A 20405-nucleotide genomic window follows, 5' to 3' on the forward strand; every position below is an offset into this window, starting at 1 on the left:
GAGCAGTACGTAAATAGTCTAACTCAGGAAGGGGTCATACTGGACCTGGTATTGGGGAATAATCCCAGCCAGGTGGTTGAAGTTTCAGTCGGTGGTTACTTTGGGAATAGCGATCACAATTCCGTAAGTTTTAGTATACTCATGGACAAAGACGAGAGTGGTCCTAAAGGAAGAGTGCTGAATTGGGGAAAGGCCAAGTATAACAAAATTCGGCAGGAGCTAGGGAATATAGATTGGGAGCAGCTGTTTAAGGGTAAATCCACATTTGATATATTGGAGGCTTTTAAAGAAAGGTTGATTAGAGTGCAGGACAGACATGTCACTGTGAAAATGAGGGATAGAAATGGCAAAATTAGGAACCATGGAGGATGGGTGGATTTGTGAGACTAGCTAAGATTAAAAAGGAAGCATACATAAGATCTAGACGACTTAAAACTGATGAAGCTTTGGAGGAATATCGGGAAAGTAGGACAACTCTCAAAAGCGCAATAAAGAGGGCTAAAAGGGGTCATGAAATATCTTTGGCTAACAGGGTTAAGGAAAATCCCAAAGCCTTTTATTCGTATATAAGGAGCAAGAGGGTAACTAGAGAAAGGATTGGCCCACTCAAGGACAAAGGAGGAAAGTTATGCGTGGAGTCAGAGAAAATGGGTGAGATTCTTAATGAGTACTTTGCATCGGTATTCACCAAGGAGAGGGACATGACGGATATTGAGGCTGGGGATTGATACTTAAATACTCTAGGTCAAGTCGGCATAAGGAAGGGGGAAGTTTTAGGTATGCTAAAAGGCATTAAGGTGGACACGTCCCCAGGTCCAGATGGGATCTATCCCAGGTTACTGAGGGAAGCGAGGGACGAAATAGCTGGTGCTTTAACAGATATCTTTGCAGCATCCTTCAGCACGGGTGAGGTCCCGGAGGACAGCCGAATTGCTAATGTTGTCCCTTTGTTTAAGAAGGGCAGCAGGGATAATCCAGGGAATTATAGGCCTGTGAGCTTGACGTCAGTGGTAGGCAAACTGTTGGAGAAGATACTGAGGGATAGGATCTATTCACATTTGGAAGAAAATAGACTTATCAGTGATAGGCAGCATGGTTTTGTGCAGGGAAGGTCATGTCTTACAAACCTAATAGAATTCTTTGAGGAAGTGACAAAGTTAATTGATGAGGGAAGGGCTGTAAATGTCATATACATGGACTTAAGTAAGGCGTTTGATAAAGTTTCCCACGGCAGGTTGATGGAAAAAGTGATGTTGTATGGGGTTCAGGGTGTACTAGCTAGATGGATAAAGAACTGGCTGGGCAACAGGAGACAGAGAGTAGTGGTGGAAGGGAGTGTCTCAAAATGGAGAAAGGTGACTAGTGGTGTTCCACAGGGATCCGTGCTTGGACCACTGTTGTTTGTGATGTACATAAATGATCTGAAGGTATAGGTGGTCTGATTAGCAAGTTTGCAGATGATACTAAGATTGTTGGAGTTGCAGATAGCGAGGAGGACTGTCAGAGAATACAGCAAAATATAGATAGATTGGAGAATTGGGCAGAGAAATGGCAGATTGAGTTCAATCCAGGCAAATACGAGGTGATGCATTTTGAAAGATCTAATTCAAGAGCAGACTATACGGTCAATAGAAGAGTCCTGGGAAAAATTGATGTACAGAGAGATCTGGGAGTTCAGGTCCATTGTACCCTGAAGGTGGCAACGCAGGTTGATAGAGTGGTCAAGAAGGCATACAGCATGCTTGCCTTCATTGGACAGGGTATAGAGTACAAGAGTCGGCAGGTCATGTTACAGTTATATACAACTTTGGTTAGGCCACATTTGGAATATTGTGTGCAGTTCTGGTCGCCACATTACCAGAATGTGTGGATTCTTTAAAGAGGGTGCAGAGGAGGTTCACCAGGATGTTGCCTGGTATGGAGGGTGCTAGCTATGAAGAAAGGTTGAGTAGATTAGGTTTGTTTTTGTTGGAAAGACGGAGGTTGAGGGGGGACTTGATTGAGGTCTACAAAATTATGAGAGGTATGGACAGGGTGGATAGCAACAAGTTTTTTTCCCAAGAGTGGGGGGTATCAATTACAAGGGGTCACGATTTCAAGGTGAGAGGGGGAAGGTTTAAGGGAGATGTGCGTGGGAAATTTTTTACGCAGAGGGTGGTGGGTGCCTGGAACGCTTTGCCAGCGGAGGTGGTAGAGGCGGGCACGATAGCATCATTTAAGATGCATCTAGACAGATATATGAACGGGCGGGGAACAGAGGGAAGTAGATCCTTGGAAAATAGGTGACAGGTTTAGATAAAGAATCTGGATTGCGCAGGCTGGGAGGGCCGAAGGGCCTGTTCCTGTGCTGTAATTTTCTTTGATCTTGTTCTAATCCAAACCATCCCAGCACCTCAAACAAATACTCCCACTTAACACTGTCTAAAACCTTCTCCGCAACCATAGACACTATCACCTCCATTTCTTGATTCCCGAATGCATCATAATCACATTTAACAGTCACCTAATATCAGCCAAAAGCTGCCACCCCTTCACAAACCCCATTTGGTCCCCATCTATCACCCCCAGCAGACAACCCTCATATGCATCGCAAGCACCTTAGGCAATAGCTTCGCATTCACATTCAAAGATATCGGACGATATGATATACATGCCTCTGGATGCTTATCCTTCTTCAAAAGAAGTGAAATTGATGCCTGTGTCAATGTGGGTGGGAGCTCCTCCTCTCCAGCCGTTAAACATCTCCACTAAAAGGGGCCCCATTTCTGTACCATATCTTTTATAGAATTCAGCTGGAACCCGTCTGGACCAGAATACCCCTTTCACCTCAAATACCACTTTCACCTACCCTAACTCAGTGACCACCCTACTCACCGAATCCTTCAACCACCTTCCTTTCTGCCGCCTCAACTGGTGTGCAAGCCATGTGCTGGCCTTTCCCCCATGCTCATACAGCGTCCCTGCCTTTCCCGTAGACATAGGTTCGAACTCCATCTGGGGTTTCTCCCTCACCTTCAACAACCCCTCCTCAGGGGCTACCGAATACCTCTGATCCGCTGCCAAAATGGCCTCCACCAATCTCTGCCTCTTCAACCCATCTGGTTCACTAATGTCCTTCAGTGAAGGAAATCTGTCGTCCTACCTGGTCTGGCCTACATGCGTCTCCAGATCTACACAGCGATGTGGTTGACTCTTAACTGCCCCCTCATTGAAATGACCATTGCAAGCCACAGTTCAAAGGGTAATTAGGGATTGGAAACAAATGCTGACCCAGCCAGCGACGCCCACATCCCAAGAATGAATTTTTTAAAACTGTTCCACCTTATCCTATGTGCGTGAACGAAATAAACCCCCCACCTTTATAATCACCTTCAGTGCCTCCCACAGCACAGCAGCAGACATTTCCTCACTTTTATTGAGCTCTTATTACGCAAGTACGTATAGCCATCCCCATCTTTTCACCAATCTCCCCTGCGGCCAACAACCCCACACCCAACCTCCACTGCAGCCGCTGGGAAACCCCCTTCCTCACACACAGGTCCACAAGGTGCGGCGCATGATCCAACACCACGATCGTCGACCAAACGACCACGGGTCCACACCCTCATCCGTTTCCTAAACCCCAACAATTTCCTCACCATCGCCGACACCTTCAAGGACTTGGGGAATAACTGATCCAGCCTAGGATCAAGAAACACATTTTATCGGCAGTTGGTGTGACGGCTGAAGATCGTAAAAATGTAATCAATGTAGGTTACTATTTTCCACTGTCTGCATGACAAGGCGGTTTGATCTTCGATCCATCCCTGTGGGGAACCTGCATCATGCAGATCCTGCCGCTCTTCAGCTTTGCTCCATCTCCTTATTGTTCTGCAGACTAAGAGGCACTGCAACTGTTAGAAACCCCCCTCCCTGTTGCTACCTGTCTGTCCTCCCCCATACCATGAGGGAGAGGCAGACGATCCAGGAACTGCCCAAAAGTGTTCAGTGGATGGGATTACTGGGTTATGGGGATAGAGTAGAGGTGTGGGCTTGGGTAGGGTGCTCTTTCCAAGAGCCGGAGCAGACTCAATGGGCCGAATGGCCTCCTTCTGCACTGTAAATACTATGAAAAACAGTATTAAAATCCACCCCCTCAACCTGTAAATATCAAGGTCCGGAACCTTCCCCAGAACCCTCTTCATAAAATCCACATCATCCCAGTTGGGGGCAAAGATGTTCACCAACACCACAGGCACACCCTCCAACCTCCCATTCACCATTACATACCTACACCCTGGATCCCCCACTATACTGCCAGTCGAAAAGGCCACTTTCCTACTAATCAACACTGCAAGCCCCCTTGTCCTCACATCTAACCCTGATTGAAACACCCTTTCCTCATTCTCATCTGATCCACAACCCTCAGATTCGTCTCTTGCATAAACACCACATCTGCCTTCAAATGATTTAAGTGGGCAAAAACACGGGACTGCTTGATTGGCCCATTCAGTCCCCTAACTTTCCAATCTGATCAGAAGGCTCCCCCCCCCACTTCAGCCCCACACACACCCTGATGAGCCATATCCACGTTTCAATGGACCCCACTGGGCTCAAGTCCCACCCACTTCCTGGAGCCACTCAAAATGGCCACCGCCATCCCCCCAAGCCAACTGCTCCCCAACAATCCCTTCAATGTTAATAACTCACCCCTCCCCATCCCAAACGCAAGAAACAAAATGACCCACTTCCCCACCATACCCACCCAAGCCACAAACAAAGACCAACACAGCCCGAACACCCAACCCCCTCCCTCCCCCCCAATCAGCTCTTTCCCCCCCCCCACTCATTTCCATTAATCAGCCCACCTAACAGGATGACCCCACCCAAGGCAAAAGACCAACTTCCTCTGTGTCAAAGCACCCTTCCACCTGCTTTGCCCCACCCAGCCCTCACGTCATACCAAGCCCCTCCACACCACTCCATTGCCCACCAAGCCCACACATTTTATATTACAAACATTGCCCCCAACATGGGGAGGCAAAAAAGATGCAAAGCTCTACATTTACAAAATTAACTACAGAGTGGGTAGTAAAAATAAACCGAATATAAAATTCCAGCATGAAAACATGTAGTCGTTCACCCCCCCCCCCCCCCCCCCCCCCCCTGCTCCCAGAGTACACCTCCAGTGCGTTATGTAGGTGAATCCAACTAAAATCCACGGTTCTCAAATGTCCCCCAATCCACGGTCCTCTGCCATGATGAAGTAATGCTCCTGTCCCCCATGCGTGACTCACAGACGAATAAGGTACAGGACCTCAAACCGTATCTTGTTCCTGACTAGGGCCACCTTGACCCTGTTGAACCCAGCCCGCTACTTGGCCAGCTACGCTTCCAGGTCGTGGTAGATACTGATCCTACGGCCTTCCCAGATGCATTCACAGGTCTCCTTCTCCCACTTCAGAATCCTCTCCTTATCCAAGTACCGGTGCAGACTCATGATAATTGCTCTCGGCAGCACTCCCGCTTTCAGCTTCCTCCTCAGCGACCCATGTGCCCGATCTACTTCAGGAGGACGGTCAATGACCCCTACCTCACCAACTTCACAAACATCTTAGCCATACTTCATGCCCTGCGTTCCCTTCATCTCTTCAGGTAGCCCACGACCCTCAGGTTCTGCCTCCTTGAACAATTTTCCAGGTCATCAATCTCCTCCCTCAACTTTTTCTAACCCTCCTCCATCACCATTTCAGCCTCCAACAAGGCAATACAATCCTCATGGTCAGTCACCGTCTCTTCCATCTTTGCCTTCCTTTGCTGCTTAAACTTGGCCCCAAGGAATTTCACCAACTGCTCCGTTGGCCATTGTCCGGGCAATGACATCACAGGTCCCTCTGCCACCTTTCCCCCTGCTGCACCACAGGAGCCCTCCTGGTCTGAATCATAGAAGGAGGCCATTTAGACCATCGAGTCTGCACCAGCCCTTGGAAAGAGCATCCTACCCAAGCCCATGCCTGCATCCTATCCCCGCAACCCAGTAACATTATGGACACTAAGGGGCAATTTAGTGTGGCCAATTCACCTAACCTGCACTTCTTTGGACAGTGGGAGGACACCGGAGGAAGCCCATGCAAACCCCACACATAGTTACCCGAGACTGGAATTGATCCCGGACCCTGGTGCTGTGAGGCAGCAGTACTAACCACTGTGCCACCATGCCGCCTTATTCGTTAAACTCATTATTTGATAACTCTTCGACATTACCCACTGAAGAATATCGTAGTCTTGATATCCCACTTTTTCTACCTGCAACAGCCCTCCAAAACGGGCAAAAAGGGCCAAAGAATCCAACCTCAGGCAGGAGCCACCTTATGTGCGACAACTAACTCCATGGCCACCACAGACTCCCTCATTGTTAATGGCCCTGCTGCTCCTCTCACATGCCCTCATTGTTATTTTCTTTTTTTTTAAATTTAGAGTACCCAATTCATTTTTTCCAATTAAGGGGCAATTTAGCGTGGCCAATTGACCTACCCTGCACATCTTTGGGTTGTGGGGCGAAACCCATGCAAACACGGGGAGAATGTGCAAATTCCACACGACAGTGAACTAGAGACGCGATCGAACCCGAGACCCGTGAGGCAGCAATGCTAACCACTTTGCCACCGTGCTACCTGCTGTGCCCTCATTATTAATAGCCCTCGTGAGAGGAGCTGCTCCTTATTTGCCCCAAATGGAGTTCTTGGAAGAACACTTAACAAGGCAGTTAACAATGTTGAAATATCAAAAGGGCAAAATACTTTTTCAACTTATCTTTTTTTTAAAATAAATTTAGAGTACACAATTATTTTTTCCAATTAAGGGGCAATTTATCGTGGCCAAACCACCTAACTTTCACATCTTTGGGTTGTGGAGGTGAAACCCACATATACGAGAACGTGGAAACTCCACACGGACAGTGACCCAGGGCCAAGATTCGAACCTGGGTCCCCAGCGCCGTAGGCAGCAATGTTAACCACTGAGCCACCGTGCTGCCCTTTAACATATATTTTAAGGACTCAAACGATTAAGATCAACAAGATCGTAATGTTGAATTTAAATAATACAAATTTGATCATGATTCTGCTTGCAGGTGAATTATCAATAGAATAAGCATTCAGTTGAGATTTGAACATAGCCTATTTTTCTACACATTTCTACTTAAAGAGTGGCGATAAGTCCATATCCTGGTGCCTTTTGTATGTTCATTTGTGTTGCCTTCCTCAGGTCCTATTCCTCCTCTTACTCCTTCTCAAAAACAGCTGCAGGGATTCCCATACTGTGGGCCAAGTTTTTCATTCATAGGATGTCCCAAAGCAATACAAAAATTCTAAGACTCTGACAAATCAAAAAAAAAAGAAACTAAAAATTGTCATATGGCCCATACTCACTGGTATTTATCGGTTAAACCAAAAGGCCTTTTTCTGTGCTGTAAATTCAATGCAATTTCTTGCCAATTCCAAGTTCCCTCTGCAGCTGTATCTCTGGAAACCGTTCTTACATGTATATGGAGCACACTATTCCTTACCTTTCTTTGCTGGTTGGACCAGCATGTTTTGCCCATCCCTAATTGCGCTCAACAAGGTGGTGGTAAGACCACAAGACTATAAGATATAGGAGCAGAATTAGGCCACTCGGCCTATCGAGTCTGTTCGCATTTCAATCATGGCTGATATTTTCTCATCCCCATTCTCCTGCTTTCTCCCCATAACCCCTGATCCCCTTATTAATCAAGAATCTATCTACCTCTGTCTTAAAGACACTCAGTGATTTGGCCTCCACAGCCTTCTGCAGCAAAGAGTTCCACAGATTCACCACCCTCTGTCTGAAGAAATTCCTCATCTCTGTTTTAAAGGATCGTCCCTTCAGTCTGAGATTGTGTCCTCTGGTTCTCGCTTTTCCTACAAGTGGAAAGAAACATCCTCTCCACATCCACTCTATCCAGGCCTCGCAGTATCCTGCAAGTTTCAATAAGATCCCGCCTCATCCTTCTAAACTGTGGTGAGCTGCCTTCTTGAACTGCTGCAGTCCATGAGGTGTAGGTACACCCACAGTGCTGTTGGAGAGGGTGTTCCACGATTTTGACCCAGTGACAGTGGAGGAACATGGATGTTTTAAGGTGGGGAAGTCAAGTCCCTCAAAAATTCTCTCTAAACAGATGCCCCAAAGCAATACATAAATTCTAAGACTCTGACAAATCAAAATAAAACAAGAAACTAGAAATTGTCGTGTGGCCCATACTCACTGGTATTTATCGGTTGAACCAGAAGGCCTTTTTCTGTGCTGTAAATTCAGGCCTTTGTCTGTGCTGTAAATTCAAAGCAATTTCTTGCCAATTCCAAGTTCCCTCTGCAGCTGTGTCTATGGAAACCGTTCTTACATGTATACGGAGCACACTATTCCTTACCTTTCTTTACAATGACACTTTCAATGTAGTAAGGCAGTTTCTTGCTGGCTCCTCTTAGCTCCTGCTTCAAGGCCAGAATGTAGTTTACATCTTCCCCTGTATTCAAGGGGACAGGCTTAAATTCTGTGGGCTACAGATTGGTAATGTAGGTTATAATAGAGCACAAGAACATCATGCAATAATATAGCTGGAACCAGATAGGCACATACCTGATCCAAACATACATTTTCAATATACCAAATTGCATTCCATTCCTTCCAACATAGAATTCCAACATTTGTCATTGAAAAAGCTATCCTTTGGTATGGAGGGTAAAAATAATTTTAGTTTTCCAGCATATATTTTCTCCACCATCCGCAAACCTACCATAACAAAGAAAGATCTTGGGCTTTCCCATCTATTATTGAAGAGTTCATTAGATGTTTGAGTCACCCAATAACAAGCATTCCCCTGGCTCCACCCCCTCACTGCAGTTAAGACATGGGTCTCAAATATGTACCACCCACTAGGCACAGCTTGATTAGTGCCGTAATGCGCTACGACAGGGTACTTTATAAGTCAGGCTTTGGCATTGTTAAATTTACAATCAGATTGAATGCGGTATATAGCAAAACCTGCAATTTATAGTAAACCTGTTGCCAAGAATAACATTCTGCTTTGTGGCATCCTCCATATACCACTGTCACCAAATGGTAAAACTACATCCATACAGGGTACAGAGGAATGTATAAGGAAGTTGCCAGGATTGGAGAACATTAGCTGAGGAAAGTTTGGATAGATTGCAGTTGTTTTCTTTGGAAGAGACAGTGAAGGGGAAATTTATTTGGGTTGTATAAAATTACAAGGATGTAGGTAGAATGGATATGAAGGACTCATTTCCCTCAGTAGAGTGGTCAGAGTGAACAGCCGGGAAACTGGTGCGAAATGTGATGATCAGCCATAATTTTACTGAAGAGCACAGTATACTCAAGGGGCTGTATGACCTACCCCTTTTTTATTTGCATCTGTTTTTATTTCCTATTCTTTCACATATTCTGAGTGTATTCCTTGGGGGAGAAAAAAAATCACATATTTGAAACATGGAAGGGCTGCACAGTGGCGAGCACTGCTGCCTCACAATGCCAAGGACCCGGATTCCATCTGGCCCCCTTGTCTGTGTTGGTCTCATCCCCACAACCCCAAGATCTGCAGGGTAAATTGATTGGCCACTCTAAATTACCCCTTAATTGGAATTTTTTTTTAAATGAGACAGGTACAGGACGATCACAAGTGAACATGCAAATCAAGAATAGCCAAAAAATACATTAAGGATTGCCATATCTCCCCGATAGCTTAGTGTAGCATTCAGCCCTATAGCCCCATTTTCCTGCTGCCGTTAAATTGTATTGTATCGTGCATGAGGGATGATTGTACTTGAGGGAATAAAGATGACACAACAATATAGGCAATGCATTATTTTCATATTAAAACAGTTGCCAATAATAATAACAGGGCATGGACGAGTGACTTCGTCAAGGTTCATGTTTGCTATGTTTTTGAACAAGCATGAATTTTAATTGGTGTAAACATTCTTGGCAATAAATTGCGAAGCAGTCGCATTGCTAATTCTAAGCATCGAAGAGGTTGCATGACAGGAGTCTTTTTGAGTTTGCAATGAAAACTCAACTGCAGCACCACCCAATGGCCAAGCGAAAGATAACGCATCTAATTTCTCTACTGCAATGTGAACTTTTGCAACGTGTTTTTTTTAACCATTTTAATCCCAGTCTTTATTACATCGCTGTAATAAATTAAATGACATCATGGTGATAGTTCACCATCTTATTTAAAAACATGTCAGAGTCTTATAAGATATGTTCTAGTGAACACTGATTTAAAGAGACAGTGGCAGTAAAATGCAACATTCCCGGCTGCGTGGAACATGTGGTCAGAGGATGGGCCGCCTGTTTAACACGCTGCTTGATTCTGTCTGATGAAATCTACCCTCCATGACTCCCAACAAAAAAAGTTTCAAACGCTCCATTTTTTGTCACAACGCAACTCGACCGGTTGCACTCAACATCTGTTTTATTAGAGCCAAGAAGTTTGAAGGGCTAGTCCTAAGCATTAAGGACACGTTCACGTTCTCCCTGTAAAGATTGTGTCCAGAAAGAGACAGCCGCAGATTGCCAGCGTGTTTCTTATGGTTGACATTGCCCCTTTAAAAAACAACACTGCTCACACTTACCGGAAATAAAGGGAGAGGTTGACATCCAGTCTCAGGTAAAACCTCGCCTCGGGAAAAGCCGATAGCTTCGATATTAAAATTGAATTGTCCTCTGCCTCGGCCGCGACCTCCAGCCATCGCGACTGTAAACCTTGCACGAGGCCAACTGTATAAAACAGAACCGAACAGAAAAAGGTGCAGTTACAAAGTGAGCCAGCTCCCTCTCAATCTGGAGGGACACTGCATCAGAAGCACTTGCTGCGGGATCTGAAACACCCCAGTAGCCACGCCTCAATCAGAAGTGCACTTTGCTACTTCGTTGAAATAATTATGTTAAGTTCTAAGTGCACTCTTGGTCAACCCGTGTTTTAATATGTTTTCAATGATTTCCCCGAGTAAAACTGGAGATTTCAGAGCCGGTTGCTTAATTGCTTCTACGCGCTGGAGTCTATACCTAGAATGGAATGAGTGGCGCAACAATGACAGGGCGCTGCCGCCGATTGTGTGTTTCCATTTAAAATGGTTATCTGACAGGTATTTTCCAACTCTCACACTCTCTCTCCCTCACACACATTCACATGTGCTCACCCCACGCAGACTCACCCAGCTACCGGAACTGTTCAACCACGCATGCACCACCTCCGGCCGAGCCACGTCCCATGCAATGTGGCAAACACCACTTCATCGTTAAACAGCGTTTTTCTTTAAAGAACTCCACTGTCACTGAAATAATGCAAGCAGTATTCCTACGCAGGAAGAGTCAATAAAAAATAAAACCACGGGATGGATTATACATGACACATTACGAAAACAGCGCTGTCAGGCTAAATTGACACATACTGACTGCATACACATTTAAATGTGCAATTTGGAATTTGCATCTTGTAAGTTAGGAATGTTTTTTTCTGGATTCTGTTAGGGAATTGAGGGCAGCAGTTCTTCGTTAGGTTCAGTAGTAATGTTCAACATATGGAAACTTTTTTTTCTAAAACCAGATCTATCTCAGTTCGATAATAATAAGCACCCCAGTTCTTTGTGCCTTTAAAAAAAAATGAATTCCAGAAAAGGACCATTGTGAAGAATACATTTGAGTATTGCTGCAAATAAGTATGATTTGCCTGACGATCTCCAGTAATGGGGAACAAATGGATAAGTCAAAAAGTTCCATAACAATGGGGGAAGCGGTGACCTCGTGGTATTGTCACTGAGTAATCCAGGGTAATGCTCTAGGCATTAGAGTTTGAATCCCACAACAGCAGATGGAGAAATTTGAATTCAATAAAAATCTGAAATTAAACGCCTAATCATGACCATTGGCGTAAAACCCCCATCTGGTTCACTAATGTGGCAATTAGGGGAATTTCACAGTGACTTCATTGCAGTGTTAATGTAAGCCTACTTGTGACGAGAAAGATTATTATTATAATACTCTATAGGGAATGAAAACTGCCATCCTTGCCTGGTGTGGCCTACATGTGACTCCAGGTCTGCAAATGTCCTCTGAAATGGCCGAAGCAAGCACTAAATTCAAGGGCTCTTAGGATTTGACAATAAGTGCTGGCCCAACCAGCAATGCCCACATCAAATGAATAAAAGACATTTTTCCTTGATGTAGTTTAGTTAACAGCACAGCTATAGTGCTGAGCTGCTCGTTGTATCCCCTGTTCTTCGGTGTGAATCCCAATGTAAAAATAAGAGGTTGCAAGTTATTTTGGAGCATTTTTTAATAAGATTGCTTTGCAACCTGAACCACATGGACTGCAGCCATTCAAGAAAGTGGCTCACCACCTTCTCAGGGGTGATGCGCATATCCCAAGAATGATAAAACAAAATTTGTCATCTGGAGTTTGATATTATATACAGCAGGCATACTAAAATGTTGGGAGCTTGTGTAAGTTTTTTGCTGCATAACCTCTGGTCAGCAGGTATCTAGGATACAGTTTCTTTCTGAAATCTGCATAATAAGTGTTGGCTGTCAACAAGATAGCATTAGCACAGAGGCTTGAGAAATTAGACTGGCACCATGCCACTGCATGTGTGAGAGGTCAGGGAAGCGGCAAATTAATAAGACTACATTTTTGTCTGGTGCTTAAGAGAGACAGCAACACTTCTGCTCAAGGTAATTCATTGCCTCCATGGATTTTGGCATGTTGGTGAACTGAAGAAGGCATCAAATTCACCTACAAATCACGACCTCCCAACAAAACCTTTATGAATCCTTTCACATTTTTTAGTCGTTGACACCTGTACTTCATTTCGCTGTTATCCTTGTCTCTCTTCCCAGAAATATTTTTGGGATAACCAAATTCCCCACATGATATGATGGCATGTACATGTCACTGAAGATATCAATTGACTTATTTGAAAACGTGTTTGTGTTTTGCTGTGGACAAATGTAGCCAATCACTGCTAAATCCAAGCAGACTTGTTAACTTTTCGTGAGTGTCAAATTATAGGACAGAAACTCCTTAAACTCAGTGGTATATATTCCATCTGTCTGGTGGCGTTTCCTTCCTTTTTATGCCTCGCAAAAGAGTAAATTAATTTGCCTCTTTTTTTCCCTGAAACTTGACTGCTCAGCTAGCCTTGTTGTAAAATGTTTCACTGTCCTCACTGCTAATCGACCTGGACCTGCTCTCATTTCCTTTAGTTATGCACTTATTTGAACAGTTACATAAGTTTCAAGAGTCACAACTTGAATTCAAAATACTACTCAACAACGAAACTGGCCAGGCCCACTCTGGAGGGTTTGTTATTCTTCTCTGAATTCCAAACTCAGGTCTCTTTGTGAATGTTGATCCATGGGGTTATCACTGTTGAAATCTCAGAAACTTATTTTTATAAGATTTTAGTTATTTCTTATAAACAATCCTTTGCCACAGAGACATTAGTTGCCCTTGAAGGGTTTTCTTTTAGCTGTTTCAGCAGAAAGTTTTTATCAATGAAGAGTCCAGATGTACAAGCTGTTGTTCTTCCTTTTCTCATGAAACTCATTTTGGTTAGCTGCAGCTTTTCACACTCAAGTCTGTTAGCCTTTTTTATCATCATGCCTCACAGCACAATATTAGCCATTTCTCTGACTCAGCATCTCTTCCCTTTTGATCCATTGTATTGAGAGAAGTGGATCACAAAAAAACTGAGCCAGCTCTTCCCAGGGGCTGGTTTAGCACAGGGCTAAATAGCTGGCTTTTAAAGCAGGCCACTGCAGGCCAGCAGCGTGAGTTCAATTCCCGTACCAGCCTCCCCGAACAGGCGCCAGAATGTGGCGACAAGGGGCTTTTCACAGTAACTTCATTTGAAGCCTACTTGTGACAATAAGCGATTTTCATTTAATTTCATTGGGCAGATATTCAATATATAAAATCATTAACGGGCATATAATTTTCCCAACAATCATTCCCGTTTTCGCAAAAACGACTCCATCTCTAATTTCCTCTCCACTTTAACTTTCCAGCGCTTCAACATGAACATTGTAAAAGTTTGATACAATAAAATAATAAGCATGGCTATCATTAATTAATGCAATATAATTCGTACCCATGCCTAAAGTTGTATATCTGTTCTGTCGTTCCAAATATTATCCCACCAACTATTTTCCTTCATTTTATTTATGTTGATTTTGATTTCACTTATTTCTTGTAATACCTTCTGATATGCTATGCTGCACCTTTTCACACACAAGTCTGTCAGACTCTTTTACCATCATGCCTCATGGCACAATGTTGGTCATTTCTCTACCTGAAAAACCTGAGGTCACCAAAAACTCTGCTGACTGTCTAAATGTCTAACCAAGTCACTGAATATATTCAAGAACGAGATAGATATTTTCTAGATTTTAATGGCATCAAGGTGTATGGATATGGGAAAAAAAGCAAGTTTGAGATAGAGAATCAACCCTGATCATATTGAATGGTGAAGCAGGCTCGAAGGGCCAAATGGCCTATTCCTGTCCCTAGTTTCGATGTTTCTAAGTCCCATTCACCTAGTCCCCTTAGTTTGATGACCTACAGTAGCTCCAGGTCAAGCAAAGCCTTGATTTTACAATTGTTATCCTTGTTTTCAAATCCCTTCATTCCAAGATATCGGTACTTCTTTAATTGTGGCTACTTGACCATTCCAGATTTTAATTGCTCCAGCATTATCCAATAGAATTATCCAATAAAACAGTACAGCACAGAACAGGTCCTTCAGCCCTCGATGTTGTGCCGAGCATTGTCCGAAACCAAGAACAATGTGACATTAAGTATTTTACTTTGGTCTCCCTTGGACACATACTGAGTTTTGCAGAGAGCAGCTTATCAATCAATCAGGTTGCTCTTCTACGTCTCTTCATGTCCTGAACAGCAACAATAGTTTAACCCGAGAAACTGTCCTCGGGTGCTCCGATTTTTAGCTACGCTGTTGTTGGCTCAGGTCAACAAACCAGTAATCCTGATCCAGAATCAACCTCTGGTTTTAGATCAAGGTTTTCATCTGAATTTCTAGCATTATCGGTTTCTCTTTCTTCAGTCAACCTGGTATCAAGGTTGGTGAATTGGTGGCTCTACTTTCATTGCCTGAGCCCTAAGCTCCAGAATGCCTTCCCTCCAGCATGGTGCCTTTCCACCTCCTTTAAGACATTCCTTTAAATCTACCTTTTTGATCAAGCTTTTGGTCATCAGATCTAATATATCGTTATGGGCTCAGTGTCATAATTTGTTTTAGAATAATGTAAATACTTTAATTTGGACATTAAGAATTTTAATAACAGGATAAATTATATTATATTTATTGAAAATGCATTCTAAGTAAATTGACTGCCCTATCAACAAGCTGGGATCTGCAACTGTTCAAAGGAAATGTCTTTGCTGTCTTCGAGCAATCAGGAATAAACAATAAACTTAGAATTGCTAGTTTTGTGCACCTTCCAAAAAAAATGTTTAAATTGCAAGGATACAAACAGATTTTTTAAAAGCCAATCAGTGTTTCTGAGTTTTACACTGCCCCTGCAGGATTAAACATGCAATAAATTAACTTGTAAATAAAAACCATTCTATTGTAAATCAATCCCACAGGGAGCAAAGGCAATATTGGTTCAAATACCCCATTACCAGTTGGTCGTTAAAACGTAGTCGAGAGAGAAAAATATTCAAGATGAAAATTACAAAGTGGATGTGCCACATTTTCGAAAATGTCTGACTATCTGATGGCCTACGTGACAAGAGTGACACTGACACAAGAGTGACACTGACATTGGGAAATCAATCAGCCTGAACATCATGGTTGCAGCAATTAAGGACAAGCTGACCTTTAGACATCAGACACTGAACACCCATAGACCTTTTTTAATGCATAGAGGTATGAACACTCACAGTTATCAATAATTACTGTACACCCTCTGAAAAGTATTGCATTACATATGGAGTGGAGCATACATTTTCTATATGTTATGGGGCTGGTTTAGCTCAGTTGGCTGGACAGCTGGTTTGTGACATAGAGCGAGGCCAACAACATAGGTTAAGGGCAGCATGATGGTGCAGTGGTTAGCATTACTGCCTCACGGCACCGAAGACCCAGGTCAATCCTAGCTCCAGGTTACTATCCATGTGGAGTTTGCACTGACCGTGTCTGTGGGTCTCACCCCACAACCCAAAAAATGTGCTGGGTGGGTGAATTGGCCAGGCTAGTATGCCCCTTAACTAGGAAAAAAAAGAATTGGGTACTCTAAATAAACCAAAAAAAAACAGCATGGGTTCTATTTCTGTAGGGCTGAGGTTATTCATGAAAGCTCCACCTTCTTTACCTTGCCCCTTGTCTGAGGAGTGATGATCCTGAGGTTAAATCACCACCAGTCAGCTCTCCCTCGCAAAGGGGAAAACAGCCTATGGTTGGTCATCTGGGACTATTGTCGTTAAATTTAAACTTCATATTGAATTCGTGATTGTGAGTGGAAACAAATAAAGCCCTTTCAAGCATATTTAATCATTGCGAATGGATGCACAAATTGCTTAATTAACTTTTCAATCTACATGTTTAATTCTAACAATGCTAACACTGTCCTTATTAAACTTTACGAACAGTATTTGACACTTTCAGATTAGCCTGATATTCATTTGTGCTCAGAAGCAGTCACATTAAGAACAGGAGCCGGTTGGGGCAGTCAAACAGCTCATCTAATCATTGTATTATCATATTTCAACTTGAAATTAAAAGGAATCAAGCAGAACAAAATTCCGTAAGAAAGAATGCACGATTCGGTCTCAGGACTTGGGTATGTATTCCTACTTTGGGAGGGAGTTGCGCATTTTAAACATTTGTATCTGTGATCATGTTATAGATGTGTGTTTTTCAATGAGCTGACGCAACATGTGCCATAGGATGGGGGATATTCGTTTGTTTACGTTGAACCCACGCCAGTGAAAACGCATTTTATACTCAATTTCCGTTGCGTCTTTCTTTTCTTCCCTGCTGTCGATGGATAAGCCCATGGCTTTGACAGCTCCGTCACAACATCAAAGGTAGCAAGAATCTGGCAGCAGATGATGATGTTTGGAATCATTGCAGTTGGAGCCAAAGGTAGTTTAGAATTCAATTCAAATTCCTTTTTTCTTTCGGACATGTGCGTTTTAATTTAGCGGAATAGAGCAAAGTGATATTATTGATACTGATTGATAAGCTGCATGCAGAGCTGATATTTCATACTTTATGGTTGTTGGAATGTAAACAATCCCTGTTACCCTTCATCGCTGGTATTGACAATGAACGAGGGAGTATTCCAGGAGATGTAAGGGTGGATGTAAGGCCACAATCATTTATGTAGCATGAAAACATCCTCAGCACTAGAATCAGAGAATGGTTACAGTACAGAAGGAGGTCATTAGCCCTAACTTTTTTTCTTTCTTTCAAATTTTGATGGTCCCGGACTATGATAGATAAGGTTAGGAAACCTTCTGTAACTTCCTTAACCCTTCCTCATTTGGAAATCAATTGGAGTTTCACCTGTCCCATTTCCAGCCTCCTTGATTTTCTGTAATTTGGGTTTGCCTGATATACATTTATAATTTTACGAATTCAGTGAAATTCACGACTAGACAAATCATTTTTAAATACTTTCAGAATTAATCTATCCTTTATTCCTTAGGCTTTTGAAATAAAATGTAACATCATCTACACCCGTGGCACTATTCTGAAGAAAAGCAGGGGAATTATCTTCCGTATCCCAGCCAATAATTATTCCTCAATCCACATCATATCACAGATTATCTGGTGTTTGTTCCATTGCTGTCTGTTGAAGATTGCTGTACTCAAATTGGCTGTTGAGTCATCAACATTACAATAGTGACTGCACTTCAGATATACTTCATTAGCTGTAAAGCACTTTGAGACATCAGTTTTTAAAAATATATATATTATTTCATGGGATGTGGCCATCACTGGCTAGGTCAGCATTTATTGCCAATCCTTGAGGAGGAGGTGGTGAGTCACCTTTTTGAACCTCTGCAGTCCTTGTGGTGTAGGTACACTGACAGTACCAGGATTTTGACCCAACGGCAGTGAAGGAACAATGATATAGTTCCAAGTCAGGGTGGTGTGTCATTAGGAAGGGAACTTGCAGGTGGTGTTGTTTCCATGTATCTGCTGCTCTTGTCCTTCTAGGTAGTCGCGTTTGTGGGTTTGGAAGGTCCTGTTGAAGGAGCCTTGGTGAGTTGCTGCAGTGCATCTTGTAAGATGGTAGACACTGCTGCACTTTTCGTTCGTGATGGATGGAGTGAATGTTTTTTTAAAATAAATTTAGAGTACCCAATTATTTTTTCCAATTAAGGGGCAGTTTAGCTTGGCCAATCTACCTATCCTGCACACCTTTGGGTTGGGGTGAAACCCACACAGACACGGGGAGAATGTGCAAACTCCACATGGACAGTGACCCAGGGCCAGGATTCGAACCCGGGTCCTCAGCGCCATAGGCAGCAATGCTAACCACTGTGCCACCGTGCTGCCCTGATGGAGTGAATGTTGAAGGTGATGGATGAAGTGCTAATCAAGCGGGCTGCTTTGCCCTGCATGGTGTCAAGCTTCTTGAATGTTTTTAAAGCTGGACTCATCCAGGAAAGTGGAGAGCATTCCATCACACTTCTGACTTGTGCCTTGTAGATGGTGAGCAGGCTTTGGAGCATCATGGGGTGAGTTATTCGCTGCAGAATTCCAAGCCTCTGACCTGCTCTTGTAGTCACAGTATTTATATGGCTGGTCCAGTTCAGTTACAATGGTAACGTCATGGGGAGATGGTTAGATTCTCTTTTGTCGGAGATAGCTATTGCTTAGCACTCGTGTGGTTTGCATGTTACCTGTCGCTTATCAGCACAACCTTGAATGCTGTCCAGGTCTTGCTGCATATAAACATGGACTACTTCATGAGGAGTCGCTAATGGCACTGAACGCTGTAATGGCCCATAGCCCTTGCAGTATCCAGTCCCTTCAGCCATTTCTTGCTGAAGTGAATCGTATTGGCTGAAGACTGACATCTGTGATGCTGGAGACCTCCGGAGGAGACCGAGATGGATCATCCGTTCAACACTTCTGGCTGAAGATTGTTGTGACTGCCTCAGCCTTGTCTTTTCCACATATGTGCTGGGCTTCTCCACTATTGAGGATGTGGATGTTTGTGGAGCCTCCTCCTCCAGTGAGTTGTTTAGTAGTCCACCACCAATCACGGCTGGATGTGGCAGGACTACAGAGCTTAGATCTGACGCGTTTGCTTGGAATCGCTAAGCTCTGTCTATTATTTACAGCTTATGCTGTTTGGTACACAAGTAGTCCTAAGTTGTAACTTCACCTGGTTGACACCTCATTTTTCAGCATACCTGATGTTGCTTCTGGCATGCTCTCCTGCACTCTTCATTGAACCAGGGTTGATGACTGGCTTGGTGGAAATGGTAGAATGGGGGATATGCCAGGCCACGAGGTTCCAGATTGTGGTTGAATGCTCTGGGTCGGGGATTTCAATGTCCATCACCAAGAATGGCTTGGTAGTACCACCACAGACCGAGCTGGCTGGGCCCGAAAGGACATAGCTGCTAGACTGATACTGCATCAGGTGGTGAAGGAACCAACAAGAGGGAAAAACATACTTGACCTCATCCTCACCAATCTGCTTGCTGAAGATGTATCTGTCCATGAGTGTATAGTTAGATGTGACCACCGCACAGACCTTGTGGAGACAAAGTCACCTGGCTTGCTGGTAATGGTAAGAGTGGGGGATATGCTGGGCCATGAGGTTCCAGATTGTGGTTGAATACAATTCTGCTGCTGCTGATGGCCTACAGCACCTCATGGATGCCCAGTCTTGCGTTGCTAGATCTGTTCAAAGTCAATCCCATTTAGACGGTGGTAGTGCCACACACGATGGAGGGTATCCTCAATGTTGAAGGTAAGACTTTGCTCCACAAGGACTGTGCGGTGGTCACTTCTACCAATACCATCATGGGCATCAGCAGCGGGCAGATTGGTGAGGATGAGATCAAATATCTTTTTCCCTCTTGTTGGTTCCCTCACCACCTGCTGCAGTCCCGGTTTAGCAGCTACGTTCTTTAAGACCCGGCCAGCTCGGTCTATGGTGATACTACCGAGTCACTCTTGGTGATAAACACCAAAGTCTCCTACCCAGAGCGTATTCTCCGCACTTGCCACCCTCAGTACTTCCTCCAAATGGTGTTCAACATGGAGGAGTACTGATTCATCAGCTGATGATGGCCGGTGCATGGTAATCAACAGGAGGTTTCCTTGCCCATGTTTAAA

General features: G+C 43.8%; 2 protein-coding genes across 10 annotated transcripts in view; one reads left to right on the forward strand and one right to left on the reverse strand.

The window, feature by feature from the left end:
- Positions 1–11337, reverse strand: part of polr3g (polymerase (RNA) III (DNA directed) polypeptide G) — a 40946-nt gene extending 29609 nt beyond the window's left edge. For 2 of the 5 annotated variants that reach the window (XM_038805290.1, XM_038805287.1), the window contains exons 1-3: positions 11086–11224; positions 10653–10797; positions 8426–8555 (exon numbers count right to left, since the gene is read on the reverse strand). In XM_038805290.1, coding sequence (XP_038661218.1) covers positions 8426–8555; positions 10653–10769 — 247 coding nt within the window. In that variant the 5' untranslated portion in view covers positions 10770–10797; positions 11086–11224. The other 3 variants (XM_038805292.1, XM_038805288.1, XM_038805291.1) reach the window with 3 other exon arrangements.
- A 5734-nt stretch (positions 11338–17071) lies between these two features.
- The window catches only part of LOC119970525 (ATP-dependent Clp protease ATP-binding subunit clpX-like, mitochondrial), a 92155-nt gene continuing 88821 nt past the window's right edge, over positions 17072–20405 (forward strand). For all 5 annotated transcript variants that reach the window (XM_038805293.1, XM_038805297.1, XM_038805294.1 and 2 more), the window contains exon 1: positions 17072–17186. In XM_038805293.1, coding sequence (XP_038661221.1) covers positions 17150–17186 — 37 coding nt within the window. In that variant the 5' untranslated portion in view covers positions 17072–17149. The remainder of the gene's footprint in view (positions 17187–20405) is intronic.

The sequence above is a fragment of the Scyliorhinus canicula genome, chromosome 8 (genome assembly GCF_902713615.1).
Source record: "Scyliorhinus canicula chromosome 8, sScyCan1.1, whole genome shotgun sequence".
Taxonomy (NCBI): domain Eukaryota; kingdom Metazoa; phylum Chordata; class Chondrichthyes; order Carcharhiniformes; family Scyliorhinidae; genus Scyliorhinus; species Scyliorhinus canicula.